Source organism: Mobula birostris, chromosome 13 (genome assembly GCF_030028105.1).
Source record: "Mobula birostris isolate sMobBir1 chromosome 13, sMobBir1.hap1, whole genome shotgun sequence".
Classification (NCBI taxonomy): domain Eukaryota; kingdom Metazoa; phylum Chordata; class Chondrichthyes; order Myliobatiformes; family Myliobatidae; genus Mobula; species Mobula birostris.
In genome coordinates, this window is record NC_092382.1 from 31,545,358 (window position 1) to 31,572,642 (window position 27,285).

Consider the following 27,285-nt stretch of genomic DNA (forward strand, 5'->3'; position numbering starts at 1 on the left):
ATTGAAGGGATGGGGGGTGGGGGTAGTGCCCTTACTAGGGCCCAGGAAGTAACGGTACGAGTAACGATTGACAAAAACGTCCCGCGTTCTGTGTCTGTCCTAAGTTTTGTAACCACCGACTGTATCTTCGGAATGAATGCGTTACGGGGAATGCAATTGAAGACATCGTTAGGGACCTTTAGTTTTGGGATCCGGAGCATGCGGGTGGTAGTAGCAGATTCTATTGATGACCCCCACCCACATTATGAAGGGACAATATATGTGTTGACAATGGTGGACACTTATTCTGGATTCCTGTTGACCAGACCCTTTTCTAGTGCCAGTCAGGAGTCCAGTATTCATGTTCATGCCATCAGGTTGGGGAGGGGGTACTCAGCCGGAATATAAGGTGCTGATCCTGGACCCTGAGGGTGGCCTTATCTTAGCACAGGAGGAGGCGATGGGTTGACACGTTGGAACGGGAATGAGAATCCGAATGAAAATGTTTGGACACCGGGGAAGTCCCGCTCGGAGCGGATAGTTCAAACGTTAATTTATTATCAAAGCAGGTATGCATAAACATCACCACGAAACAAAGAAAGAACATGAAAGTCGTTCAGAGAAAAAAAATAAACTTCCACCCCACCCCCGCATCAAAAAGAACGGCATCCCGATCATCAACCCACAAAACCCACCCCTCCCGCACAAAAGGGAACAATAACATCGACCCCCCCCCAAAAAACACAACCCGACCCCGCACAACTGCGGAGGGTCTGGTGTCACCAGTGTCGAGGCGGCCGCATCGGGAGCAGCGGACACAACGGGCGACCCCGGAAGATTCACAGGTGAAGTGTCGCCTCACCTGGAAGGATGTTTGGACAACGGAGAGAGTTCGGCCGTCCGGCCCTTTCACTGTGACACCCCGAACTCCACATCAAATCCGTCCAAACCAATCTGGGTGAACTTTAATGACCAATAAATATAATTCCTCTCAGTGATCAGCTGTCTGAGTGATCCCCTGACTCTGAGAGGAAGGGGTGTCTCTGGTCCACATTGTCAGGGTGTTGAGTTTACCAGGAGACAGAGACCGCAGGGACGAGAGGTTTTCTGTTGACTAATACACTGTGTGTGGACCCCGCTGGCAATTCTGGTGTTGTGACCCGAATCGAGACAAACACCAGGCTGCCCACTCCACCAACAACACGGCACAGCCGGACACATAACAGGGGACTTTACATCTCACAACACTGGATTCAGTGATGAAACCCGTGATTAATGTTGTTGTCCCACCGAAATCATCAGAAACGTCCATTCAGGTGTTTTTAAATACGAGCGCTCCCCCACAGGTGACGTCACACAGGTGCACGCACGCGCCTGACGTCACACATGGGCTCCCCAGACCGAGATCTGCCCTCACGTGCGCCGTGTCTTACGTCACCCGCGCGCTGGAGAGCTCGAGCTTTGTCGGTTTAACGGCTGGGCTACTAATCACGTGACTAGACCCTCCCCCACCGCTGTCAACGGAGGATTCAGGAGCTGCGCTATTCCCATTGGTGCGAGGCGATGTCAATCACTGCTTCCAACCAATAGCGGAGGTGGAACAGCCGAGAGGGCGTTACCCCCGATGAATTTGTTCCCGAGTCAAAGCGGAACAAATCCCAAAGTAAATGTCCGCTTTCTGATTTATTTCCTTTTCCCTCCGAGGGAAGTTGGGGCGTTTGTGAAGCGTCTCCTGCGGCCGGAGTCTGATGTGTCGCTGAGAGGTAGGAGGAGACCGCTCGGCCCGTCGGTTTGATGCCGGTTCCCCGGGGAGGGAGAGGATGAAGACGGTGAGAGAGGGGGCGGACAGGATGTTTGTCCCGGTGGGGACAGGAGGGGCTCATCTGTGGAAATGTCTGAGCCCACGGTGGTGGCGATTCACCACATTGGGGGGCAAACACCGGCAGACTGTTGCCCTGCAAGCGGGGCCAATGGTCCGGCAAAGTGACAATTATTTGTGTTTTGTTGAGACTGTACCGGGAATATGGTGTAAAATCCCGCTCCCCACACTAACACGGGTCACACAGACCAAAGAACAAACTGCCGGAGGAACTCAGTGGGTCGGGCAGCATCTGTGGAGGGAAATGGACCGTCAACATTTCGGGCCGAGACCCTCCCTCTGGACTGAGAGTGGACGGGAAATAGTCCGAGAAAAGAGGTGAGGGGTGGGGATGGGGCAAGAGCTGGGGAGTGAGAGGTGGATCCAGGTGAGGGGGAGGTGGGAAGGTGGAAATAGTGACGGGGGTGGGAGGTGAGTGGTTGGGCCAACACGGGGCTGCAGAAGATGGAAATTAATTCCATGATCGAGGAGATGCGGATCGGGCAGAAACTTGTGTTTGAGATGGGAGAGCTGTAAGTGTGAAAGGCGGCCGATGGGTCGGGCAGCGTGTGAGGGTCGAAGAGACGTCACTGGGTCACGTGGGAGACCCTCTACCGTCACGTGATCCCGTTTTAACGCAGATCAGGAGCATCTGTGGGTTTGTCCCCGAGGCCCCGCCCCCCGCTCTGATGACGCAATAAGCACATTGCGCATGCTCACAGTCCCGGGATCGGCAGTGTTTTTTTCCCCCCGTCTTTGTTGAAGCGGGTCCGGAGCAGCGGATCGTCAGCGGGATCGGGATCGGGAGAGGGTCCTCGCCCCCTCGGGCGGGGAGCCGGGGATGGGGGGGGGACGGATCATTCTCTGCGCAGCGAGACCGACAAGATCCATGCGGTGAGTATTGAGTCCAGTCCCGAGCGATGCTGGGCAGTGAGTCCTGTTAACTTTACCGAACTGGTGGTCTCATCCCGCTTCCTGGACAGAACCTGCCGGGGTGAGTCCGGGTTGTGAGACCTTCACCCCGAACCTTGGGATGCTTTCCATGGTGTGTTGATAAAAGTAAGTTAGGGGAGAAGGGTAAATGCCAAAGTTCCTGTTAATCTTTGTCATTTTAGTTCATAGTAGTATGTACTGTTAATTCAGTATTTGTATATTGCTGGAAGACCATCAGTGATCGTCCTTGATCCCTTCTCCCACCTGGTTCTATCTGCTCATTCCCTGCCCATCTTGTTCAATCTCTGTCCAGCTTGTATCCCACCAATGATTACATATCAATAATCTCTCTTCTACCGTTGCCTTCATTATAAAGTATTTTGCCTCACTGAGTTATTTCTGAAATCACTGTTTGGTACCTGGAACTACCAGAGGATTCATTTAATGCAGAATGCGGAAGGACAAAGACAGTCACCACAATTTTAGTTTCAAAGTTACCAAATGGCTGCTGTGTTAATCTTTGTCAGCAGGAGACTCTCCGCATTTAAAGCTGAGTCTGTTATTTCCTGTTTTGGTCATTTTTGGAGAGGCCAGGAACAGCCCACGGGATCAGCAGGGAGTGGTGTACATTTTTATCGCTCTCTGGTCACTTCCTGTCATTGAGAGTTAGTGGCCTCGGGAGCAGATGTAACACTGATAGTGGGGTGGGGAGGATGTTGTGAGCATCGACTGTATTAACCCTGTGATGGAATGAAGAGGAAGCTAATTAATGTGGGACTTACATTTGTGTAACTTTGGTCAGGCCGTCACAAGCATCTTGCAATCAGTCAATTTACTGTAGAAGGAGAACATGCTGGAAATGTTCAGCGGATCGGGCAACATCAGTTCTGATACTGGGTCTTCCACAGATCCAATCTGATGTACCGAGTTTCCAGCATTTAATTTCAATTTGAAGTGTAAAGCTTGTTATTCCTCTTAGCCTACAGGAAAGGTAATTGTACTGAGCAAAATCTCATTTAGCAATACAGTAATGATAAAATGTGTTCAGTTTAGCTGCTGGAGACGATGTGAAACGTATCCATGCCTGCTGGTGACCCATGCCCAGGTTTTCCAGCCCAATATCTGGCCCAGTCAGAGGATTATCAGGTTCCCATTCGACCACAGGTTGATGCAGGAGTGTTAGTTTTTGAACTCTGAACGGCCAAGACTTTGCAGCATGTTACTGGCAACAAGGGAGTCCTGGGAAAATTGGTGCATGGTCTACTACCCTGCGATATAGACTCCAGGCATATGGAACTGTCATTTTTTGGGATTTGACCAGGTCAGTACTTCTGTAGATGGGGCTGGATGTTCCTCCTTCCACAATGATTCAGAAGTCTCGGGTTGCTGGACATTGGTTGTGGGGATGATGTGTGAGGATTCTGGGGTCGGTAAGTGGCACATTCAGCTGTGTGATCCTATCACAGACTTTGACCAAGGTAAAATGAACCCAGGGATCGAGCTGCTTGGGCTTATGAGGTGTTGAGTGAATATTTCTGGTCTGGAGTCAGGTGTTTGTTGCTGGAGTTCATTTGGAAGCAATGATTGATAATCTGAGGAGAGAATGAGATCCCATTCCAGCCCTCACAGGGAGAACCCTGTGATTAAGTATTTGCAGCAGTGGAATTGGACCCAGGGGATTCAGTGTTCAAACCATGTTTGGAAATTACCCCTCACTGTCACCTGTCTGTTAGTCAGTGGTCCTGGGCTTGTGCTCAGTGGAGTTCAATGGGATGGTGGGGGTGGGGGTGGGGGTGGTGCTTGTTTAAGGAAATCTACTGAATGCTGAGAAGCCTGGATACAGTGGACATGGAGAGGATGTTTCCATTAGACGGAGAGTCTGTGATCTGACAGCACAGTCTCAGAATAAAGAAGCGTCCTTTTAAAACTGAGGTGAGGAGAATAATTAAGTGAAGGGTGGCTGATCTGTGGAATTTGTTGCCACAGGGTGTGGTTGAGGCTGCCGTTTGGGTATATTTATGGCAGAGAGTAATATATTTGTGATTGCTAAGTAACTTCAGGGTTACAGGAGGAATATGGTGTTGGAATAAAACTCAGCCATGTTTGAATGGTGGAGCAGACTCGATGGACAAAATCATCTAATTCTGTTCCTGTGTCTTGTGTCTTACCATGACTGAACGATGACTCCTTCGTATCCCATACCAGGTTTTATGACATGTGAGGGACAATTACAGATTTGTTCTCTGCGATCATTATATTTGTCTTCAACGTTTAAATTTCAGTGTTTTGATTTTTGGAACATTGAGCAGAAATGTTTTCCTTTGTATTGTTAACGTGCTTCATTATCTCTCTGGTTAAAGTTAGATCTGGGCTGAGAGATTTATTAGAAGAAAAGACGGCAACTAGAACTGAACCACGACTGAAGATGAGGGAACAGCAACAAGTGAACCAGCCCAAGGACTGAGAGCACCAACTGGAGAGAACCCTTCTGACTTGGGGTTTCCATAGATTCATTCGGGATATAGTCTGGTGAGTCTCATTTACTCAAACACTGGTCCTTTAAATATCACATACCTGTACAAGGGAAGGTAGGAAATTGTTGTGGTGAGACTGAATGTGCCCAGAAGTACCAGGTAGGCCTCTGTCAGACCCAGTTACAATCACTCCAGGTCTGGTAATGTACTGTCAGTATCCCAGCTCTTTAAACTCACTCACATTCCCTCAGTGTTTGCTCATTTCAAGGTCTTGCATCTTGTGATGTAGCTTTTGGTCACTTCTGAGTGGGGAGGTGGAAACAAAGGGGAGAGTTAATACTAAATATCTTTCCAAAAAAAAAGTAATTCTTTGAGCTTACTTGCTGCAAACCTGCTTGTCCTTTTCTCCTTGGAGTGACAGAGAATGAGAGGAGACCTGATAGAGGTGTATAAGAGGTGCATTGATCATGCGGATAGCCAAAGGCTTTTTCCCAAGGCTGAAATGACTGACATGAGGGAGCATAGTTTTAAGGTGCTTGGAAGCTGGTAGAGGGGGATGTCAGGGGAGTTTTTCCACACAGAGTGGTGGGTGTGGAATGCATTGTTGGTGACGGTAGTGGAGGCAGATACAATAGGGTATTTTAAGAGACTCTTAGATAGGTACATGGAGCTTAGAAAAATAGTGTTATTCGGTTGGGTAATCCTAGACAGTTTCTAGAGTTGGTTACATGGTCGGCAGAACATTGTAGGCTGAAGGGCCTGTAATATGCTGTAGATTTCTATGTTCCTTGTTCAAACCTATACCCTATACATTTCCAACCAACTGATTGATATAGATGACAAGTAACAGTGGGTGTAACCCTGGGGAACATCACTAGGCACTGGCCTCGAGTCCAAGAAACAGGCTCTCACCATCACCCTCTGCTTCCTGGCATTCAGCTGTTCCCAGACTCTGGGGCTCTGTCACAAGCACAATGTTAACAGGAAGATTAGTCAGTACTTGTTGCTTCCTGAAAGGTCACCTATCCTGTCTGATTCAATGGACCAACTCCTCCCTTGTTTATGACATAACTTACCCCGGGACCCATCCTCCTGGGTCATGCTGCGTCTGATAACCCACATCCCCAACCTCCCTCCACCCCGCCAATGACCCCACATCCCCAACCTCCCTCCACCCCGCAAATGGCCCCACACCCTTTCCATCATTTACCCCACACCCGCACACGTAGACTGATCACATCACCCACATCCTCCCTCCCAGCCTGGGGAACCACAACTAATTGATCCCACAGTCTCGGGCACGAAACTAAAACCAGAGCTGTAAGACCAGACAGCCTGGACTCTCCAGCCATCCGGCTCGGTCCCGGCCTTTTTCCGCTGCAACTAAAGCTTGATTTACACAAACCCGGGATCAGCCCCTTCCTCACCGCCAGCTAAACAGGAAAACTACCGACATCGGCTGGAATTGCCACTGTGCTGCGATTTGCAGGATGTCCCTGTGGCACCTCCGGAGGTCGGATGGACAACACAGACCCGTCCTTTCAATGTGACATCCCTGAACTCCACATCTACTCCATCCAACCAAATCTAGGCAAACTTCAATGACCAACAAATATAGTTCTTCTCAGCGATCAGCTGTTTGAATGATAAACGGACTTAGAGGAAGGGTTGTCTATGGTCCACATTGTCAGGGTGTTGAGTTTACCAGGAGACAGAGACTGCAGGGACGAGAGGTTTCCTGTTGACTAATACACTGTGTGTGGACCCCGCTGGCAATTCTGGTGTTGTGACCCGAATCGAGACAAACACCAGGCTGCCCACTCCACCAACAACACGGCACAGCCGGACACATAACAGGGGACTTTACATCTCACAACACTGGATTCAGTGATGAAACCTGTGATTAATGTTGTTGTCCCACTGAAATAATAAGAAACGTCCATTCAGGTGCTTTTAAATACGAGCGCTCCCCCACTGGTGACGTCACACAGGGTCCCCCACACTGGGATCTGCCCTCACGTGCGCGGGGTCTTACGCACTGGAGAGCTCGAGTATTATTGGACTTTTTCTATGGTTTCTATGATTCACATTGTCAGGGTGTTGAGTTTACCAGGAGACAAAGACTGCGGGGACGAGAGGTTTTCTGTTGACTGATATGAATCTGTGTTTACACTGCTGCCAATTCCAGCTTACATCCGTAAAACCATTGTTTATGAAATTTGTGAACAACAGGATACTGCAATGACTGAACCAGATCACCCTGGAAAGTCCTCCCCAGAAACATTTGAGGTTTTGTGACACAACTAAAGAAAAAGGCCACACTGCCCACTCCATCAACAACATGGCAAAGCTGGGCACATAGCAGCAGACTTTACCTCAAAAAATGCTGGATTCACTAATGAAACCTGTTAAGTTTCCTTCGTTGTTCCCTGAAATCATTAAAAATGTACAGTAAACAGCTTTTGAAAAACGTTCTTGCCCACACGTGACGTCACTCTGTGCCCCCACATGCCTGATGCCACGTGTGGGTTCCCCATACTGGGATCTGACATCACTCTGTGCCCCCACGTGCCTGATGTCACGTGTGGGATCCCCACCCCGGGGTCTGACTTCACTCTGTGCCCCCACGTGCCTGATGCCACGTGTGGGTTCCCCATACTGGGATCTGACATCACTCTGTGCCCCCACGTGCCTGATGTCACGTGTGGGATCCCCACCCCGGGGTCTGACTTCACTCTGTGCCCCCACGTGCCTGATGTCACGTGTGGGATCCCCACCCCGGGGTCTGACTTCACTCTGTGCCCCCACGTGCCTGATGTCACGTGTGGGATCCCCACCCCGGGGTCTGACTTCACTCTGTGCCCCCACGTGCCTGATGTCACGTGTGGGATCCCCACCCCGGGGTCTGACTTCACTCTGTGCCCCCACGTGCCTGATGTCACGTGTGGGATCCCCACCCCGGGATCTGACTTCACTCTGTGCCCCCACGTGCCTGATGTCACGTGTGGGATCCCCACCCCGGGATCTGACTTCACTCTGTGCCCCCACGTGCCTGATGTCACGTGTGGGATCCCCACCCCGGGGTCTGACTTCACTCTGTGCCCCCACATGCCTGATGTCACGTGTGGGATCCCCACCCCGGGGTCTGACTTCACTCTGGTACCCCCACATGCCTGATGCCACGTGTGGGATCCCCACCCCAGGGTCTGACTTCACTCTGTGCCCCCACATGCCTGATGTCACGTGTGGGATCCCCACCCCGGGGTCTGACTTCACTCTGGTACCCCCACATGCCTGATGCCACGTGTGGGATCCCCACCCCGGGGTCTGACTTCACTCTGGTACCCCCACATGCCTGATGCCACGTGTGGGATCCCCACCCCGGGGTCTGACTTCACTCTGGTACCCCCACATGCCTGATGCCACGTGTGGGATCCCCACCCCGGGGTCTGACTTCACTCTGGTACCCCCACATGCCTGATGTCACGTGTGGGATCCCCACCCCGGGATCTGCAATTCCTTATGTCACACTGGCACTGAGACAGTTGAATTTTACCGGCTAAGGCAACAAATACCTGACCCACCCACCACCCCACACTCTTCCCATTGGGGAGAATTGATGTCAATCACTGCTTAAACCCAATAGCGGAGATGGGCCAGCTGAGAGGGCATTACCCCACTGATGTGGTCTCCTACTCCTGCCGAACGCCCCGTCAAAGCAGAACAAACCTCAAAGTAGGCATCCCAATTTTTCAATTATTTCCATTTCCCTCCACGGGAAGTTGGGTGCGTTTGTAAATTGACTTCTGTGGCTGGAGTATAATGGATCGCTGACAGGTAGGAGGAGACTGCTCGGCCCATTGGCTTGATGCAACCTCCTCGCAGAGTGAGTGATCCGGCAGAAGGACGAGGGCGAGGGATTTTACTGAGAGGATAAAGATGGTGTGAGAGGGGGTGGACAGCATGGAGTCGAGAGGTTTGTCCGGTTGGGGGATCAAGGAGCAAGATGGGGGAAGGAGCCCATTAACAGTGGGGAAGGGACATGAGAGGCTCATCTGTGGAAATGTCTGAGCCTGCAGTGGTGGTGTGCAGAAATATTCACCACTTTGGGGGGTAAACACTGGTAGACTGTTTACCTGCAACTGGGGCAAATGGTCTGGGCAAAGTGTAGATTGGAATGCTGTTGGGGGGCAAGGATGGACCGGTCTCAGGTCTTATTGAATGACAGGATGGGCTGAGTGGCCTGTTCCCGTTCCTGTTGTCTGTGTGTTTAAAGAGAAGGAATAACCAGATCCTCCTTGGGTCTGCAGGATTTCCCAGTGGGTGTAGTAGGGTCCGGTGCTTGGAGCCCAGTTGTTCCCAAACTGTGTCAACAATTTGGCTGGGGGACCAAATTCAACATTTCCAACTCTGTTCTTGAAAAGAAATGTATATTTGTACATTGTTAATGATACAAAATATATATTTATGATTATTGACACAACATATATATTTTCTATATTGTTAATGATATAAAACTCATATTTCTATATTGATAATGACATAGAATTGTGTAATTTATGGTCCGTGTGTTATCTGAATGTTCTTGCCTGTGATGTTGCTGCAAGTCAGTGTTTCTCTGTACCTGTATCTTCCTGTACTTGCGCACTTGTCAATAAATTCAACAGGACCTGAGAAAACTCTGATATTTGATTAGTGATGATTATCTTGGCAGCTCGGTAGGTCAATTATAGAGATACTGTAATACACTGTTAATTACAAGACAGTGTTACAAATTACAAGTTGATGAGCAGAGGGATCTTGGAGTCCAAAGTTCATCGCTCCCTGTAAGTTGCTACACAGATTGACAGGGTGGTTAAGAAGGCAAATGGCATGGTTGTCTTTATTAGTCAAGACATTGCATTTAAAATTCAGGAAGTTATGTTGCAGCTTCATAAAGCGTGAGTTAGGCCACATCTGGAGTATTTCATAGAGGTCTGGTTGCCTCATTCCAGGAAGGATGTCACTGTCCCTGGAGAGGGTGCAGAAGAGCTTTACCAGGATATTGCTGGATTATAGGGCATGTGCTATAACAAGAGGTTGGACAAGCTTGGGTTGTTTTCTCTGGACCCACGCAGGCTGGGGTAAGACGATGGAGGTTCATAAGGGTACGAGACGCAAAGGTAGAGTAGACAGAGTATAACGTTTTACCCAGGGTAAATATGTCTAAATCACGATGCATGCATTTAAAGTGAGAGGGGGTAGTTTGAAAAGAGATGTGAGGGGCAAGTGTTTTTTTTTCACACAGAGTGGTGGGTTGCTGGAATGTGCTGCCTGGTGTGATGGTAGCGGCAGATACATTGGGGACTTTTAAGAGATGTTTAGATAGCAACATGAATCTGAAGGAAAATTGTGTAGGCAGAAGGGTTTAATTTAGTTGGCAATTTGATTAATTGAATAGTTTGAACACAACATTGTGGGCCGGAGGGCCTGTTCCTGTGCTGTACTGTTCTATGTTCTGTGTCTCTTGTCGAGAGGTTTCGGGGTGATGGAGGCAAAATAAGTGAGTGGAAACAACAGGTCAGCTGGAGCCCAAAGTGGGAAATGTGAGATCACCCACTTCTGTAGGAGAAACAGAAATCCTGAGTGTGATTAAATAGAGATGGACTGAGGTGCAGTGGGTAGGGAGGGAGGTCAAAGGTACATTATATTTATTGCAAGAGTTATTGGGTATAAGAATGAAAATGGCTTTAACAATTATTTGTGTTTTGTTGAGACTGTACCTGGAATATGGTGTAAAATCCCGCTCCCCACACTAACGCGGGTTATACAGACCAAAGAACAAACTGCCGGAGGAACTCAGTGGGTCAGGCAGCATCTGTGGAGGGAAATGGACCGTCAACATTTCGGGCCGAGACCCTCCCTCTGGACTGAGAGTGGACAGGAAATAGTCAGAGAAAAGAGGTGAGGGCAAGAGAGGTGGATCCAGGTGAGGGGGGAGGTGGGAAGATGGAAATAGTGATGGGGTTGGAGGTGAATGATTCGGACTGCAGTCGATGGAAATTAATTCCATTGAGGATTATCAAAGAGGTTACAGAGTATTTGTTATGGAGAGTGCAATGAAGATTCACCAGACTGATCCCTGGAGTGGTGGGGTCATCATATGAAGAAAGATCAAATGCAATAACCCTTTCATTTAGAGAATCGAGGACTGAGAGGTGAACACATTGAAATGCACAACATCATTACCGGTTGAACCAGGGATCCCAGTCTCTGAAAAAGTGGGTGGACTGTCCGGGACTGAGATGAGGGGAAATGTCTCCACTCCGAAGGTTGTGAATGTTTGTAACTCCCCACCAGAGAGGGCGGTGATTACCCTCACAGAATAAAGAGGCTGGCAGATGGGTGGAGACTGAAGGGATCGAGGAAATGAGGATCGGGAAGAAACGTGGCTGAGATGGGAGAGCAGCTATCATCTTGTCATTGGTTGGAGGGGCTGAATGGCCACCTCCTGCTGTTTCTCACTTGATGTTTCAATGTTCCTGTCCAGTGAGGCCAGAGGAATATGAATGGAAATTAGTGTTTGTAAATATAGAAGTGGTTTGAATGAAACCTGCACAATTCTTTTTTGGGAGTGAATTGTCTGTTGGACAGTAATGGGAATCAAACCCGTACTTCTGTGACCCAGGGGGTGCAGGGATGGGACAGGAATGATGCAGAGAGAAAAATTAAAAACGTCGCTGGTGTAAATGTGAAATGTGGAGAGTGTGGCAGGTGGATCAGGCAGCGTGTGAGGAGCGAGGAGCAGAGTCACTGGTTTAAATGAGAGATCCTGCACCCATCACACGATCCTGTTTCCCGCTTCCTTTTTGCAGGATTGTTTCGGAGGCCCGGCCCCTGCTCTATGACACACGATCACATTGTGCATGCTCAGTCCGGGATGGGCAGTATTATTTTTGTGTGGATGGATGCAGCGGATTGTTTGTGGGGTTCGGATCAGGAGAGTGACCTCACCCCCTGGGGCGGGGAGCCGGGGAAAGATCATTCTCTGCGGGGCGAGACCAGCGAGATCCCGTAGGTGAGAATTGAGGCCGGTCCCGAGCGGTGTTGGGCAGTGATTCCCGTTATTTCCCTGAACAGCCGGCTTCCCCCCACTTCCCGGACAGAACCTGCTGGATGGGTCGGGGTTGTGGGACCTTCACACTGAACCTCCTGAGACGAGCCGTCGCTCAGCCCCTGGTGCTGTGGTCCTGGGAGCGGGATGAGGTGGTGAGGCCGGGACTGAACCCATCCATTGAGATGTATCCTGGGAACTTCATCTCCATCACCTGGCCCGGTAGCGGATCCAGACTTCACCTGGATCGATACCTGAGTTCAACAATTGTTTCCATGTATCTGGGCTCCTAAAAAAAAATCTACACTTCACTTAACTCTCCCTAAAGAAGATCCAGCCCGGAAACCCAGGCTGTCTAATAATCTCCACACCACTAAAATGGGAAACCTGTTTATTATTGTCATGTATAGAGGTTCACTGAAAATCTAGTCTTGCGTACCCATCCACACACATCAATTCATTAAAAAGTACATTGAGGTGATACAAGATAAAACAATAACAGTGTTAAAAAGCATTATGGTTCCAGAGAAAATGTAAGGTCACTTCAAGTTACATGGTGAGGTAAGCTGTCCATCTTATCACACTGGGGACATCCAGTTTGCTTATAACAGCAGAATGGAAGTCGTCCCTGAGCCTGGTGGTACATGATTTCAGGTTTATGTAGCTTCTGCCCAATGGGGAATGGGTGAGAAGTGAGAATGTCCCAGGTTGTGGGGATCTTTGAGTACACGGCATGCTTTACTGAGTCACTGGGAAATGTAGATGGAGTCCATGGAGGGGAGGTCAGTTTCTGTGATGTGCTCAGCTCTGTCAACAGCTCTCTGCAGTTCCTTGCAGTCATGGACAGAGCAGTAGCCAGACGAAGGTGTCAAGTATCTGGATGGGATACTTCCCACGGTGCGTTGATAACATTGGGTTAGGGGAGAAGGGTATATGCCAAATTTTGTGTTGTTCTATCTAGATCAATTTAGAATATTTTATACAGTAGTATCAACTATTAATTCAGTATCTGTGTATTACTGGAGGACCGTCAGTGACCGTCGTTGATTCCTTCACCCATCTGGTTCCATCTCCTCATCCCCTGCCCATCTTGTTCAAGCTCTGTCCAGCCTGTATCCCACCACCTCAATGATATATATCAACAATCTCTCTTCTGCCGTTGTCTTCATTTTGTCTCACTGAGTTATATCTGAAATAGGTGTTTGTTACCTGCAAGTACCAGAGTATTTATTGAGTACAGCATCAGGTAGGGTAAAGACAGCCATTACAATTTTTAGCTTCAACGCTACCAGATGTCCGCTGTGTTAATCTTTGTCAGGAGGAGACTTGGAAGTAGAAATAACAGGTTGATAGTGGGGTGGGGGGGATGTTGTGAGCATTGACTGTATCATCGCTGTGTCGGAATGAAGGCAAAACTAATGAATGTGGGCATTACATTTGTGCAACTTTGTTCAGGTTTGAACTTTGTTCAAACATCTTGTAATCAGTCAATAGTTGAGCATCATTGCATCATTTAAAGTAAAAAGAGAAAATGCTGGAAACATTCAGCAGATCGGGCAGCATCTTGGACAGTCCCAGTTCTGATACTGGGCCTTCCACAGTTTCTCTTTCCACACATCCAATCTGATGTACCAAGTTTCCTGCACTTTAACATAAAACTTAAATTAAAAGCACATTATTCCTGTTAGCTTGAAGGAAATGTGATGATTGCGTTGGGCAATATCCCATTTTCTTCATCTCCAACCATGCCACCAGATCTGAACCCACTGTAAGGATTTATATCTCACAAAAGGCTGTACGAACCCGTGTCCTTCTCTGGTGCAGAGGTCACTGACACCCTCTTCCCAATCTGCACTCGCAGCCCATGCTGGTGACAGCTGTTCCCAGATTCTGGGACTCTGCAAGAAACACAATGTTAACAGTAAGATAGACAGTAATTAATATGAAGATAGTATTGTTGCTTCCTGAAAGGACATGAGAGCTAAGCTGTCTGATCCAATTGACCAGATCCTCCCTTGTTTACAACTTAATTTGCCCCATGCCCATTCTCCCCGGGTCACGCAGCATCCGATAACACCCTGTACCCCAACCTCCCTCTACGCTGCCAATTGCCAACATCCTTCCCACCATGCAGCCCACACCCACACATGTAGACAGATCCCCTTCACCCACATCCACCCTCCCAGCTGGGGACGCACAGCTAGCTGATCCCACAATCCCGGCTCCGGCACAAAACTGGGGCTGCAGACTGGAGAGCCTGAAGCCTCTGGCTGTCCGGCAGAGCTCGATCCCAGCCCTTTCCCACTGCAACCCACACTCAATTTACGCAAACCCGAGATCAGCCCCTTCCTCACCGCCTCACGTATAGGAGAACCGCTGGGGTTGGCACCACACCTGTGCTTTGAGGGGGTCCACCGCGGCACCATTCGTGGCCGGAGATCGCAGCATCTGCGGGTTTCATTTCGAGGCCCCGTCCGCCACACACTTGGCGCATGCTCACTTTTCCTGGGTGGGCGGCGTTTTTCCCTATTCTGTGTTGGGATAGTCTGTGGGGTCGGCATTGGGAGAGGACCCTCGCCCCTGGAGCAGTGAGCCGGCGGAAGCATCACCAGCACAGGTTGAATTTCTTTCTTTTCAAATCTTTTTGTTGTTATATTATACAGAAAAAATAACAAGTACATTGAAGTAACAACACTTACAATGTCTCAAAAAAGACATTATCTTAAAGACTGAAAAAAAATTTGTGATATCAAAAAAACCTACTAAACAGAAAAGTGAGAAAAAATATAGAACCCATTAGGTGTACAACCCCAGAGTCATGTGTCATACAAAAGCTTCTAAAAATAAACATCAAACCGCCAGCAAGAAAAGAAAATATACTAAAAAATTTACAATTAGATCGTGGAAAAATTATATCAATTAGCTCAAATGATAATAATGAGCAAATGAGCCCCATCTTTTCTCAAAATCAAATAAAGGTTCAAAGGTTTGACTTCTAATTTTCTCCAAACTAAGACATAGCATCACTTGAGAGAACCATTGTAATGAAATGGGAGCTGATGTATCCTTCCACTTCAACAAAATGGCCCTCCTAGCTATCAATGTAACAAATGCAATAACATGTTGGTTAGACACAGAAATACCATGAATATTTTGAGGAATTATTCCAAAAAAGCACAGTTAATTTATTAGGTTGTAGATTAATTTTAAGTGCTTTAGAAATTGTTGAAAAAAAACAATGTCCAGAACTGTTCCAATATAGAACAAGACCAAAACATATGTGTCAGTGTAGCTATCTCAGTTTTACATCTATAGCAATGACTATCAACATTAGAAAAGATTTTAGAAAGTCTCTTCTTCGTCAGATGATAACGATGTACAATTTTAAATTGAATCAATGAATGGCTACCACAAATTGAAGAAGAGTTAACCAACTTCAAAATCCGCATCCAATCCTCTGTCATAAAAGTCAAATTAAGTTCCTTTTCCCAATCTTGTTTGATCTTAGATAAAGGACGCTTATCCCATTGTAATAATAAACTATAAATTCTTCCAGTAGATCCCTTGATCAGACGATTCACAATCATGATAGTATCTAACAGGTCAGCCTTCAATATGTAAGGAAAATTACTTCAATACTTCTGTAAAAAATGTCTAACTTGAAGGTATTGCAGGAAGTGTGATTATGAAAGAGAATATGTATCAATTAATTGTTCAATAGACATCAATCTATCTTCTTTAAATAAATCCAAAAAAAGAATTAATACCTTTAACTTTCCAAAGGAAAAAAAAAATTGGATCTCTCAAAATAGGCTTAAAAAAGTAATTTTGAAAAATTAAACTACAAAGTTTAAATTTTTTAAGATTAAAAAAATTGCAGAACTGGAGTCAAATTTGTAAAGAATACTTAATCACAGGATATAGGTTTAAATTAACAACTCTAACTAATTGCATAGATAAAGCAGCTTCCAATAATGAGATTAAATAAAACTGTTTTACAACTTTCAGTTCCAGGTCTACCCAAATTGGCTGATCACTCTTATCAACTCAGTATAACCAAACAGACATGTATCACACATTAACAGCCCAATAATACATTCTTAGATTAGGCAAAGCAAGACCTCCATCCTTTTTCAGTTTTTGTAAGTGACATTTACTAATTCCTGGTCTTTTATTATTCCAAATAAAAGATAAAATAATAGAATCAATCTGATCAAAAAAACTTCCTAGTCAAAACAGCAGGAATATCCTGAAATAAATATAAACATTTTGGTAAAATCATCATTTTAACTATATGAATATGACCAACAAGTGAAAATGTAAGTGGACTCCATCTACTAAATAAATACTTCATAGAGTCTACTAAGGGAACAAAATTGGCTTTATAAAGATCCTTATATTTTTTTAGTAATTATAATACCTAAATATCTAAAAGAGTCTGTGACTTTAAAAGGAGTATTATCATATATAGAGACAGAATCATTTAAAGGAAACAATTCACTTTTACTGAAATTTATTTCATATCCTGAAAAAACTCCAAATTCATTAAATAATTTTGGCAAGGCAGGGATAGATTCATCAGGGTTAGATATATAAACCAATAAATCATCAGTGTAAAGAGAGATCTTATGCATGGTCTCATTCAGAGAAATCCCAGGGATATTTTTAGCTTCACAAAGAGCAATAGCAAGGGGTTCTAATATTATATTAAACAAAAAAGGACTTAATGGACAGCCTTGCCTTGTCCCCCGTGAAAGCTGAAAAAAAAGGAGACCTACAATTGTTAGTGACAACAGTAACAATAAGGCTTTATATATAACTTTAATCCAATTATTAAAATTAGCACCAAAGTCAAATTTCTCTAAAACATTGAATAAATATTTCCGTTCGACTCAATCAAATGCTTTTTCAGCATCCAAAGATACAACACATTGTGGAGTTTTAAAAGATGACGAATATGTAATGTTAAATGGTCTCTGAACATTTGAAAAAGAATAGCGACCCTTTATAAAGCCTGTTTGATATTTAGAAGTAATTTTACCCAAAATATGCTCCACTGGATTGGCCATTATCTTTGACAGAATCTTAGCATCGACATTCAGTAATGAAATAGGTCTATATGAAGCACAGTCAGTGGGATCTTTATCTTTTGTAAGAATTAAAGAAATAGAAGCCTCATAAAAAGTAGAGGGTAAGTCACCCTTCACAAAAGAATCCTTAAACATTTCCAACATATACGGAGAAAGCAACTTTCCAAATTTTTTTATAAAATTCTACAGGATAGCCATCAAGTCCCGGGGACTTACCAGATTGTATTGAAAAAATAGCTTTATGAATTTCAGTTTCAGTGATTTGAGCATCAAGAGTTTTTTGATCTTCAGCCGAGATTTTAGGAAAAACAATCTTTCGTAAAAAAGCATTCATTTCAGAGGAATCTAACAGACATTGAGATTTATCAAGTTCAGCATAAAAATCTTGAAAAATCTTATTAATTTCTTCATATTCCTGAGCTGAGGTACCTTCCTTCCTACGAATTTTCATGATTTGCCTTTTGGCTGCAGCCATTTTTAATTGAGATGCAAGCAGTTTATTATTTTTATCTCCAGACATATAAATTTGGCTCTTTAACTTAAGTAAATATTCTTCAATGGGATGAGTTGATAAGAGTTTATATTGTGATTGAAGTTCCACTCTTTGTTTAAATAAATTAGTATTGGGGGAAATTGCATAGATATTATCTAAATCTTTAATTTGTTTTGAAATTCTATCTAATTCTGCTTTAGTTTGTTTTTTTAAGTTTAGCTGAATAAGAAATAATCTGACCATGTAAAAATGCTTTAAATGTATCCCATATAACTAATTCAGACATACCCCCTATATCATTAAAAAGAAAAAAAATGCTTTTATCTGGGTTTCAATGAAACTGACAAAGTCAGAGTTTTGCAATAATGTCTGAGACATGCGCCAAGGTGGGCGGAAAAGAATGACATCATCAAATTCAAAAGACAGACTCAGAGGCACATGATCAGATATAGCAATAGCATCATATTCGCAAGTTTTAACACTAGACAAGAAGTGGGGATCGATTATAATATAATCAATCCTTGAATATTTTTATAAACATGTGAGAAGAAAGAATATTCTCTATTATCAAGATGGAGATACCTCCACAAATCGATCAACCCAAAATCAATCAAAAAGGAATTAATAAATGACGCGGATCGATTTGGAAGTCGCTGATTGGTTGAGCTCTTATAAATCATAGGATTTGAGCAGCAGTTTCCCCGCCCATTATCAGCATATATTCTTTTAAATCAGGCAGTAAAACAAATACCTTTTTTAAAAAAGAAGGATCATCTAAGTTAGGACCATAGAAATTATTCAAAACAACTTTTCTGTTACCGATCGTTCCTTTAACAATTAAAAATCTACCATTTGAATCTGATTCAATATCCTCTTGAATAAATATATTAGGTTTAATAAAAATAGATATGCCTTTTGTTTTACTCTGAGAAGACCATTCCACCATCCAAAAAATCTATTTTGATCTCCCTCCCTGATATGTGTCTCTTGAGCAAAAATTATATCAGGTTGGAATCGGTTAATAATTTTAAAAGTCTTTTTCATTTAATAGGATAATTCCAACCATGTACAATCCATTTTATTATATTAATCCGTTTAAATACCATACTGTAATTTTATTCTACTTTACACATATACAGGGCACATACCAATACGGGATGATCAGAAATGGCGGTGATGAAGAATACAACCAAATAAAAGCACGCATGCTCCAGAACCACCCAATGGGAAAAAACTCTTAACTCTAATCCCACCCACCCCCACCCGGAAGCCCGAGAAAGGCAAGCGATCTACGATCAAATTCAAAGCTACTGACCGTTCTGTCTGTGTTTTCTTTCCCTCCCCCATTAGTAAAAAAGTAGAGTGACATTGTTTAAAAAAAAGCAATAAAGTCTCAACAAAAAAAGCTATTTACATTCCATCGACTAATAAACAAGAAAGAACCAAAATAATGTTATCTCTTAGAAAGAAAAACAGCTCCATTTTTAAGTTTCATATTAATTCCCTAAAAATGCTTTAAATTCAATTATAAATGTTATAATAAAACAGAAAAAATATATGAAAAGCCCTATTAGTAGGAAAAAAAACTACCAATTAGCTGATTAAAGAAAGAAACAAACCAATTATTAAATTAAAGGAATAAATCCCCTTATCGTCTTCTCTCAGTTGAATGTTCAGATGATCATTTAGACAGATTATAAGATTATAGACCTGGAAACTAGGTCTTGACGAAAGAATATACGAATTGTTGGGCTGCAGGAAGGAGCTGAAGATGGAGATCTAATGGCTTACTTTGGTCAGCTTTTCCACACTTTATTTCCTACCGTTCTATCAAAGCTGCCTGCTATAGAAAGGGCACACAGGGCGTTTATCTTGAAATCGAAGTATTCTAGTAAACCAAGATCTGTTCTGGTTTGCTTTCATCACTTTAAAATTAAAGATCAAATAATGCGACAGGCAAGAAAACAGAATTTTTAGATTTATGGAATCTGAGCTCCGCTTTTACGAAGATTATCCAAGAGAGATTATGGAACAAAGATCAAAATATGCTCTGGTAATGAAACAAGCATATGCTAAAAAAAACTTTTTCCCTCTTTGAGGTATCCGACAAGAATTAAAGTTTTTCCTGCTAATTCTCCTCCATGTACTTTTTTTGATCCAAAAGCTGCACTGGACTTTGTTCAGGCTATACCCGCCGCTGCTGAATGAACTATCTGAAAGGCTGTTTGGCTTATTCGCATTTTGGAAAGCAGATTTATGAAGGTCATTTGTATATTTCATTGAGAGACTAATTAAAGAAGACAAGGAGAGTTGTTCATTTTTGCATATTGTTGGTTTTCCTTTGGAAAGATTTATGGCTCAAGTACGACTGTCTAAATGAGCACAGGTTGAATTAAATGCAGCACGAAGCAGGGTAAAAGGAGCCATTACAACTTTAATTCATTGTTACAGAAATTAAACTCTCAGCATATGATGTGGAGCTTTGTTCTTCACTTTTTTGGTTATTTCTGGTGAGCCACTTATTCAGTAACAGCCCACGAAGGAGTGTTACATGTTTCTTTTTTGTTCTCTGATCACTGCCCCACAGTGAAGAGACAAGTGACCTCAGGAGCAGGTGTAACAGATTGACAGTGAGGTGGGGAGGGGGAAGGATGTTGTGAACATTAACTGTATGGAATGTATTGGAATGAAGAGAAAACTAATGAATATGGGCATTGCATTTCTGCAAAATCTGTTCAGGATGTCACAAGCATCTTGAAATCAGTCAAAATAATTCATTCAAAATCATTCAAGTCATTGAAATCATTCAAAATAAAAAACAGAGAAATTATTGGAAATTCAGGGAGACCTCCAGCCTCCCAGATAACCACATCTGCATGAGGTGCACCAAGCTGCAACTCCTCAGGCAATGTGTTAAGGAACTGAAGCTGCAGCTCGATGTCCTTTGCCTCATATGGATGCTGAGGAAGTTCAAAGTAAAAATTATCAGAGTATCTTTAAAATCATCATCCATTCAAAACTAATAACTAAGCTCCAAGACCTGACCTGAATACCTCTTTGTGCAATTGGATCCTGGATTTCCTCACTTGTGGACCCCACTCAGTTCAGATTGGCAAAAACATCTCCACCACAATCTCCATCAGCACAGGAGTACCACAGGGCTGTGTACTTAGCTCCCTGCTCTACTCACTTTACACCTGTGACTGTGTGACTCAGTACAGCTCCACCACCACATGTAAGTTTGCTGATGATAACTCTGTTGTGAGCTGTATCAAAAGGGTTGGTGAATCAGCATACAGGAGGGAGACTGGTGTAATAACAACAACCTCTCACTCAATATCAATAAGAGCAAAAAACTGATTGTAGATTTCAGGGGAGGGAAGCCAGAGGTCCTTGAGCCAGTGATCATTGGAGGACCAGAGTTGAAGGGGGTCAGTAACATTAAATTCTTGGGTGTCATTCTCAGAGGTCCTATCCTGGACCCATCATATAAATATCAATGTGAAGAAAGTACAACAGTGCCTCTACTTCCTCAGGAGTCTGTGGAGATTCAGTATGTCATCAAAAACGTTGGCAAACCTCTGTAGATGTGTGGTGGAAAGTCTGCTGACTGGCTGCGTTATGGACTGTTCGAAGAACACTAATGTCTTTGAGCAGAAAATACTACAAGAGGTAGTGGTTTGGCCCAGTATGTCACGGGTAAAGCTCTCTCAACCATTGAGCACATCTGCACGAAATGTTGCCTTGGAAAGGTAGCATCCATCTTCAAAGATCCTCACCACCCAGGCCATGCACTTTTCTCGCTTCTGCCATCAGGTAGAAAGTTCGGGTGCCTCAAGATGCGCACCATCAGGTTCCAGACCAGTTATAATCATGCAAACATTCGGATCTGAATGTGCAAGGCTTGACCAGTAAGTTCGCAGATGACATGAAATTAGTGGATGGTGCTCACAGTAAAGATTATTGTAGCTTATAGGAGATCTAAATGGGCAGAAGAGTGGTAAGTAGATTCCAAAATCAACCTGAGCAGCAGAGGTTGGTGATTATGTGAAGGAAAGTGCCACAGGAAGTGGATGAGGCAGCACAATTGTATAATTCCAGAAGCAGCTGGAATGTGTAGATGGAATGAAGAGGCCGTGGGGGAAATGGGCCTATCACAGGAAATTGGGACCATCTCGGTGAGCACTGTCATCAGCATTGTCTCATTGGGCTGAAAGGTCTGTATATGTGCTCTGTTGCTCTGTGACTCTGTACTCTATCAGTAGATGCACTGGACAGACATGGTGTGAGAGTTGATATTCACAGGGAATATTTTGTCCCTAAGTCAACTGCTGCTCTGATACAGGGGATGGACGTACTGTCATATTTACAAAGTAATCATACTCTCGTTGACTCACTGTCTGTTTGTTGTGTAATTCAGGGCATCACCAGCAGGTGGAGCTGTCCTGCACCGGGATCAAAGTGTAAACAAAACACGACAATCAGCAATCGTCAGTCACAATCAGAATGGACACAGGTATGATCACTAGGATCTTTATACTTAAACTTTTGTCCTGTTGGTGCACACTAGTACAGATGAAGAAACTTACACAGATGTTAACTGGGCACAGAAAACTTTCATCAAGCAAGGTTATTGATCCCACTGGTAAAGCAGCCTCGAGTAATTGATCAATCTAACAGTTCCTGTGCAGGGACATGACACCGGTAATGGTCGAATCACTCTGCTCACCATGCAAAGCTTCACCTGAGTGAAAGGAGCAGGGACTCCTGAATCAGGTGGCTGTGAGTGAATCACAGACAGGAATGTGACAACTGTCTTGTGTGTTATGTAAATGTCCAGGGTCAGGGTCCTCTAGACAGGCCCTGGTGTGTAAGATGTCTCCAACTTTCATTAATAAATCTCAACGCCAGATGGTAGGAGCATTTCCAGGAATTCAGAGATTGTGTGATAACAGAGCATTTCAGGTTTTGGAAGGGCAGCTATCAACTCCCTCCTGGACTTCTCGGCTGCTGCGGAAAGGAGATGAGGGGAGTTTCCAAAATCTGTTTTCTGTAGCTGAGCTGAGAACATTGCCGGTGTTGGGAATGGCTGAGGATCAGAAAACAGCTCATTGTGGATAAAAGTGCGGTCTGTTTCAGTGTTTTAATACTCGAATCCATGTCTGGTCTGTGGACAAATGGTGAACGTGAGTTCTCAATATTTCCCTATTGAGATGATCTGCTACCTGGACTTAAAATACACAGGATCTTTGGTGGGAAACCTGGTGTAACCAATGACCAACTGTCCCTGTCTCCTGTAGGAATTGTGATTGTGCTCAACTCTGTGAGTTGAGGTGGAATAAAACAGATTACAGCCTGGTAACGCATCCCTCAGCCCAGCTAATTCATGCTGATCCAAATGTCTTTTGAGCTTGCTCCATCTTCCCACAGCTTTTCCCAACTTCCCTTATAGACTTCTATCCTTTTTCCTGCCCACATCTTCTCAACTTTGTAATTTTATTTGTTTATAGCCTCCTCTGACCGCACGTAATTTATACCCATCACCCGCCAAGTGAAAAAAATGCCCCTTCAGTCCCTTTTAAATTCCTGCCCTCGGGTCTCAGACTCCCCTACCCTGGGAAATGGACTGTGACCATCTACCCTATCTACACTCCTGATTATTTTATGTACACGTGTAAGTCTCAGACTCCCCTACCCTGGGAAATGGACTGTGACCATCTACCCTATCTACACTCCTGATTATTTTATGTACACGTGTAAGTCTCAGACTCCCCTACCCTGGGAAATGGACTGTGACCATCTACCCTATCTACACCCCTGATTATTTTATGTACACGTGTAAGTCTCAGACTCCCCTACCCTGGGAAATGGACTGTGACCATATACCCTATCTACACCCCTGATTATTTTATGTACACGTGTAAGTCTCAGACTCCCCTACCCTGGGAAATGGACTGTGACCGTCTACCCTATCTACACTCCTGATTATTTTATGTACACGTGTAAGTCTCAGACTCCCCTTCCCTGGGAAATGGACTGTGACCGTCTACCCTATCTACACTCCTGATTATTTTATGTACGTGTGTAAGGTCACCCTTCAACTGGTCTTTCTCAACTACACTCTTTCCAGCTTAATCACCTTCATCCTACAGATTAGCAACTGCAACTACACACAAAGTTCTCTAAGCAAGACTTTGCCAATGACCTGCACAGTTGTTACATGACGATCATCATGCCGGGGGATAAGATGGGAACCAGGGGGCTGGACAGCATAGATCTCAAGGTAATGGTCAGTTTGCGACCAATGGGACTGGACATGATGTGACAGGTCACTATTACTGTGCCTATCCTGTTCTTTTTCTGGGAGTGGATGTGTTCAGACACCGGCTTATTGTGATGGTCACCTGACAGGAAGTGTGGTTCACATTCACCAGCACAGTCCCACTCCAAATCTGGTCAGATAGAGTCTCTGGTCCATTGCACCCACCCAGTCTCAATCAGTTCTGCTCAGCTCCAAATCACTCTAGTGTAACCTGAAATTCATCATTTATTTCAGGTAGGAAATTAACTCGGGTACGGAAAGTACTCAAGAGGTTTTTACCAGGAAACTCACTGAGGGAAGATGATCGGGACACGGGAAGCAAGGTACCACAGCAGGGTCAGATTCAGAGCAATGTCCCAATGGAATGCGGTCCGGCCGCAGCGGAAGGGGAGCAAATTCAGCCCAGAGACAGTGACGTCAGAGACACTGATCAGAACCCTGGAACTGGTACAAGTGAGGCGACTGTCTGTCAGCCCAGAGACAGTGACGTCAGAGACACTGAGCAGGACCCTGGAACCAGTACAAGTGAGGCGACTGTCTGTCAGCCCAGAGACAGTGACGTCAGAGACACTGATCAGGACCCTGGAACCGGTACAAGTGAGGCGACTGTCTGTCAGCCCAGAGACACTGACGTCAGAGACACTGATCAGGACCCTGTAACCAGTACAAGTGAGGCGACTGTCTGTCAGCCCAGAGACAGTGACGTCAGAGACACTGATCAGGACCCTGGAACTGGTACAAGTGAGGCGACTGCTTGTCAGCTCGGAAGCTCATTAAACACGGAATTGTCAAGTCCCCAACAAGGAGCAGGTGAGTGAAATATGAGAGTGATGAGGGTAAAGGTGAGGCCTGGTTGGAGGGTTGGTCAGAGTAGCGGGGGGTGGGGGGGATGTGTGGGTGTGGTACAGCGTTCCAGATGAGAGAGTATTCCTAGGATGTGCATTAAGGGAAATGTATTCGCCAGGATGGAGAGACTATCATTGACAGTCCCAACATTTATTGCTCATAATAAGCTGAAGTAGATGAGTGGGTGAGATGGGGGATGGACTGGTTTGCATTAAATGTGATCCTTCCCGTAGCGTAATACCCAGAACATTATTGGGTAGATTTTAAAGCCAGTGTTGGGTATTGGAATAAATATATCTTGGTGGCTGAAAGCAGGTGAACACTGAGGTTCAAGACTTGATTTGTTCAATGAGTGGAGTGAGAGCACTGGAGACGAGTTGGTATCTACATTCTCTTCTTATATTCACAGAGTCAGAGTTTACAATCTCTGACCTCCTGTGACCAATGGAACTGGACAGATCAGTATTACTGTGCCTATCCTGTTCTCTTTCTGGGAGTGGATGTGTTCACTCACGGGCTTATTGCGATGGTCACCTGACAGGATGTACGGTTCACATTCACCAGCACAGTCCCACTCCAAATCTGGTCAGATAGAGTCTCTGGTCCATTGCACCCACCCAGTCTCAATCAGTTCTGCTCAGCTCTAAATCACTCTAGTGTAACCTGAAATTCATCATTTATTTCAGGTAGGAAATTAACTCGGGTACGGAAAGTACTCAAGAGGTTTTTACCAGGAAACTCACTGAGGGAAGATGATCGGGACACGGGAAGCAAGGTACCACAGCAGGGTCAGATTCAGAGCAATGTCCCAATGGAATGCGGTCCGGCCGCAGCGGAAGGGGAGCAAATTCAGCCCAGAGACAGTGACGTCAGAGACACTGAGCAGGACCCTGGAACCGGTACAAGTGAGGCGACTGTCTGTCAGCCCAGAGACAGTGACGTCAGAGACACTGATCAGGACCCTGGAACCGGTACAAGTGAGGCGACTGTCTGTCAGCCCAGAGACAGTGACGTCAGAGACACTGATCAGGACCCTGGAACCGGTACAAGTGAGGCGACTGTCTGTCAGCCCAGAGACAGTGACGTCAGAGACACAGAGCAGGACCCTGGAACCGGTACAAGTGAGACGACTGTCTGTCAGCCCAGAGACAGTGACGTCAGAGACACTGAGCAGAACCCTGGAACCAGTACAAGTGAGGCGACTGTCTGTCAGCCCAGAGACAGTGACGTCAGAGGCACTGAGCAGGACCCTGGAACCGGTACAAGTGAGGTGACTGTCTGTCAGCCCAGAGACAGTGACGTCAGAGACACTGATCAGGACCCTGGAACCGGTACAAGTGAGGCGACTGTCTGTCAGCCCAGAGACAGTGACGTCAGAGACACTGATCAGGACCCTGGAACCGGTACAAGTGAGGCGACTGTCTGTCAGCCCAGAGACAGTGACGTCAGAGACACAGAGCAGGACCCTGGAACCGGTACAAGTGAGACGACTGTCTGTCAGCCCAGAGACAGTGACGTCAGAGACACTGAGCAGAACCCTGGAACCAGTACAAGTGAGGCGACTGTCTGTCAGCCCAGAGACAGTGACGTCAGAGACACTGATCAGAACCCTGGAACCGGTACAAGTGAGGCGACTGTCTGTCAGCTCAGAAGCTCATTAAACACGGAATTGTCAAGTCCCCAACAAGGAGCAGGTGAGTGAAATATGAGAGTGATGAGGGTAAAGGTGAGGCCTGGTTGGAGGGTTGGTCAGAGTAGCGGGGGGTGGGGGGGATGTGTGGGTGTGGTACAGTGTTCCAGATGAGAGAGTATTCCTAGGATGTGCATTAAGGGAAATGTATTCGCCAGGATGGAGAGACTATCATTGACAGTCCCAACATTTATTGCTCATAATAAGCTGAAGTAGATGAGTGGGTGAGATGGGGGATGGACTGGTTTGCATTAAATGTGATCCTTCCCGTAGCGTAATACCCAGAACATTATTGGGTAGATTTTAAAGCCAGTGTTGGGTATTGGAATAAATATATCTTGGTGGCTGAAAGCAGGTGAACACTGAGGTTCAAGACTTGATTTGTTCAATGAGTGGAGTGAGAGCACTGGAGACGAGTTGGTATCTACATTCTCTTCTTATATTCACAGAGTCAGAGTTTACAATCTCTGACCTCCTGTGACCAATGGAACTGGACAGATCAGTATT

General features: G+C 45.2%; 1 protein-coding gene across 14 annotated transcripts in view; it reads left to right on the forward strand.

Moving 5' to 3' along the window:
• The first annotated feature begins 2,097 nt into the window (after positions 1 to 2,097).
• LOC140208694 (NACHT, LRR and PYD domains-containing protein 3-like) overlaps positions 2,098 to 27,285 on the forward strand; it is a 247,788-nt gene continuing 222,600 nt past the window's right edge. For 3 of the 14 annotated variants that reach the window (XR_011888875.1, XR_011888876.1, XM_072277554.1), the window contains exons 1-6: positions 2,585 to 2,731; positions 5,131 to 5,299; positions 19,060 to 19,200; positions 22,341 to 22,436; positions 24,477 to 25,052; positions 25,775 to 26,782. Coding sequence is in view for 12 of the 14 variants with exons in the window: in XM_072277554.1 (XP_072133655.1) it covers positions 22,427 to 22,436; positions 24,477 to 25,052; positions 25,775 to 26,782 (1,594 nt within the window). In the remaining 2 variants the exon portion in view is untranslated. Of the gene's footprint in view, positions 2,177 to 2,578; positions 2,732 to 2,810; positions 2,897 to 5,130; positions 5,300 to 10,999; positions 11,188 to 19,059; positions 19,201 to 22,340; positions 22,437 to 24,476; positions 25,053 to 25,774; positions 26,783 to 27,285 lie in introns of those variants that run through there. The other 11 variants (XM_072277562.1, XM_072277563.1, XM_072277565.1 and 8 more) reach the window with 10 other exon arrangements.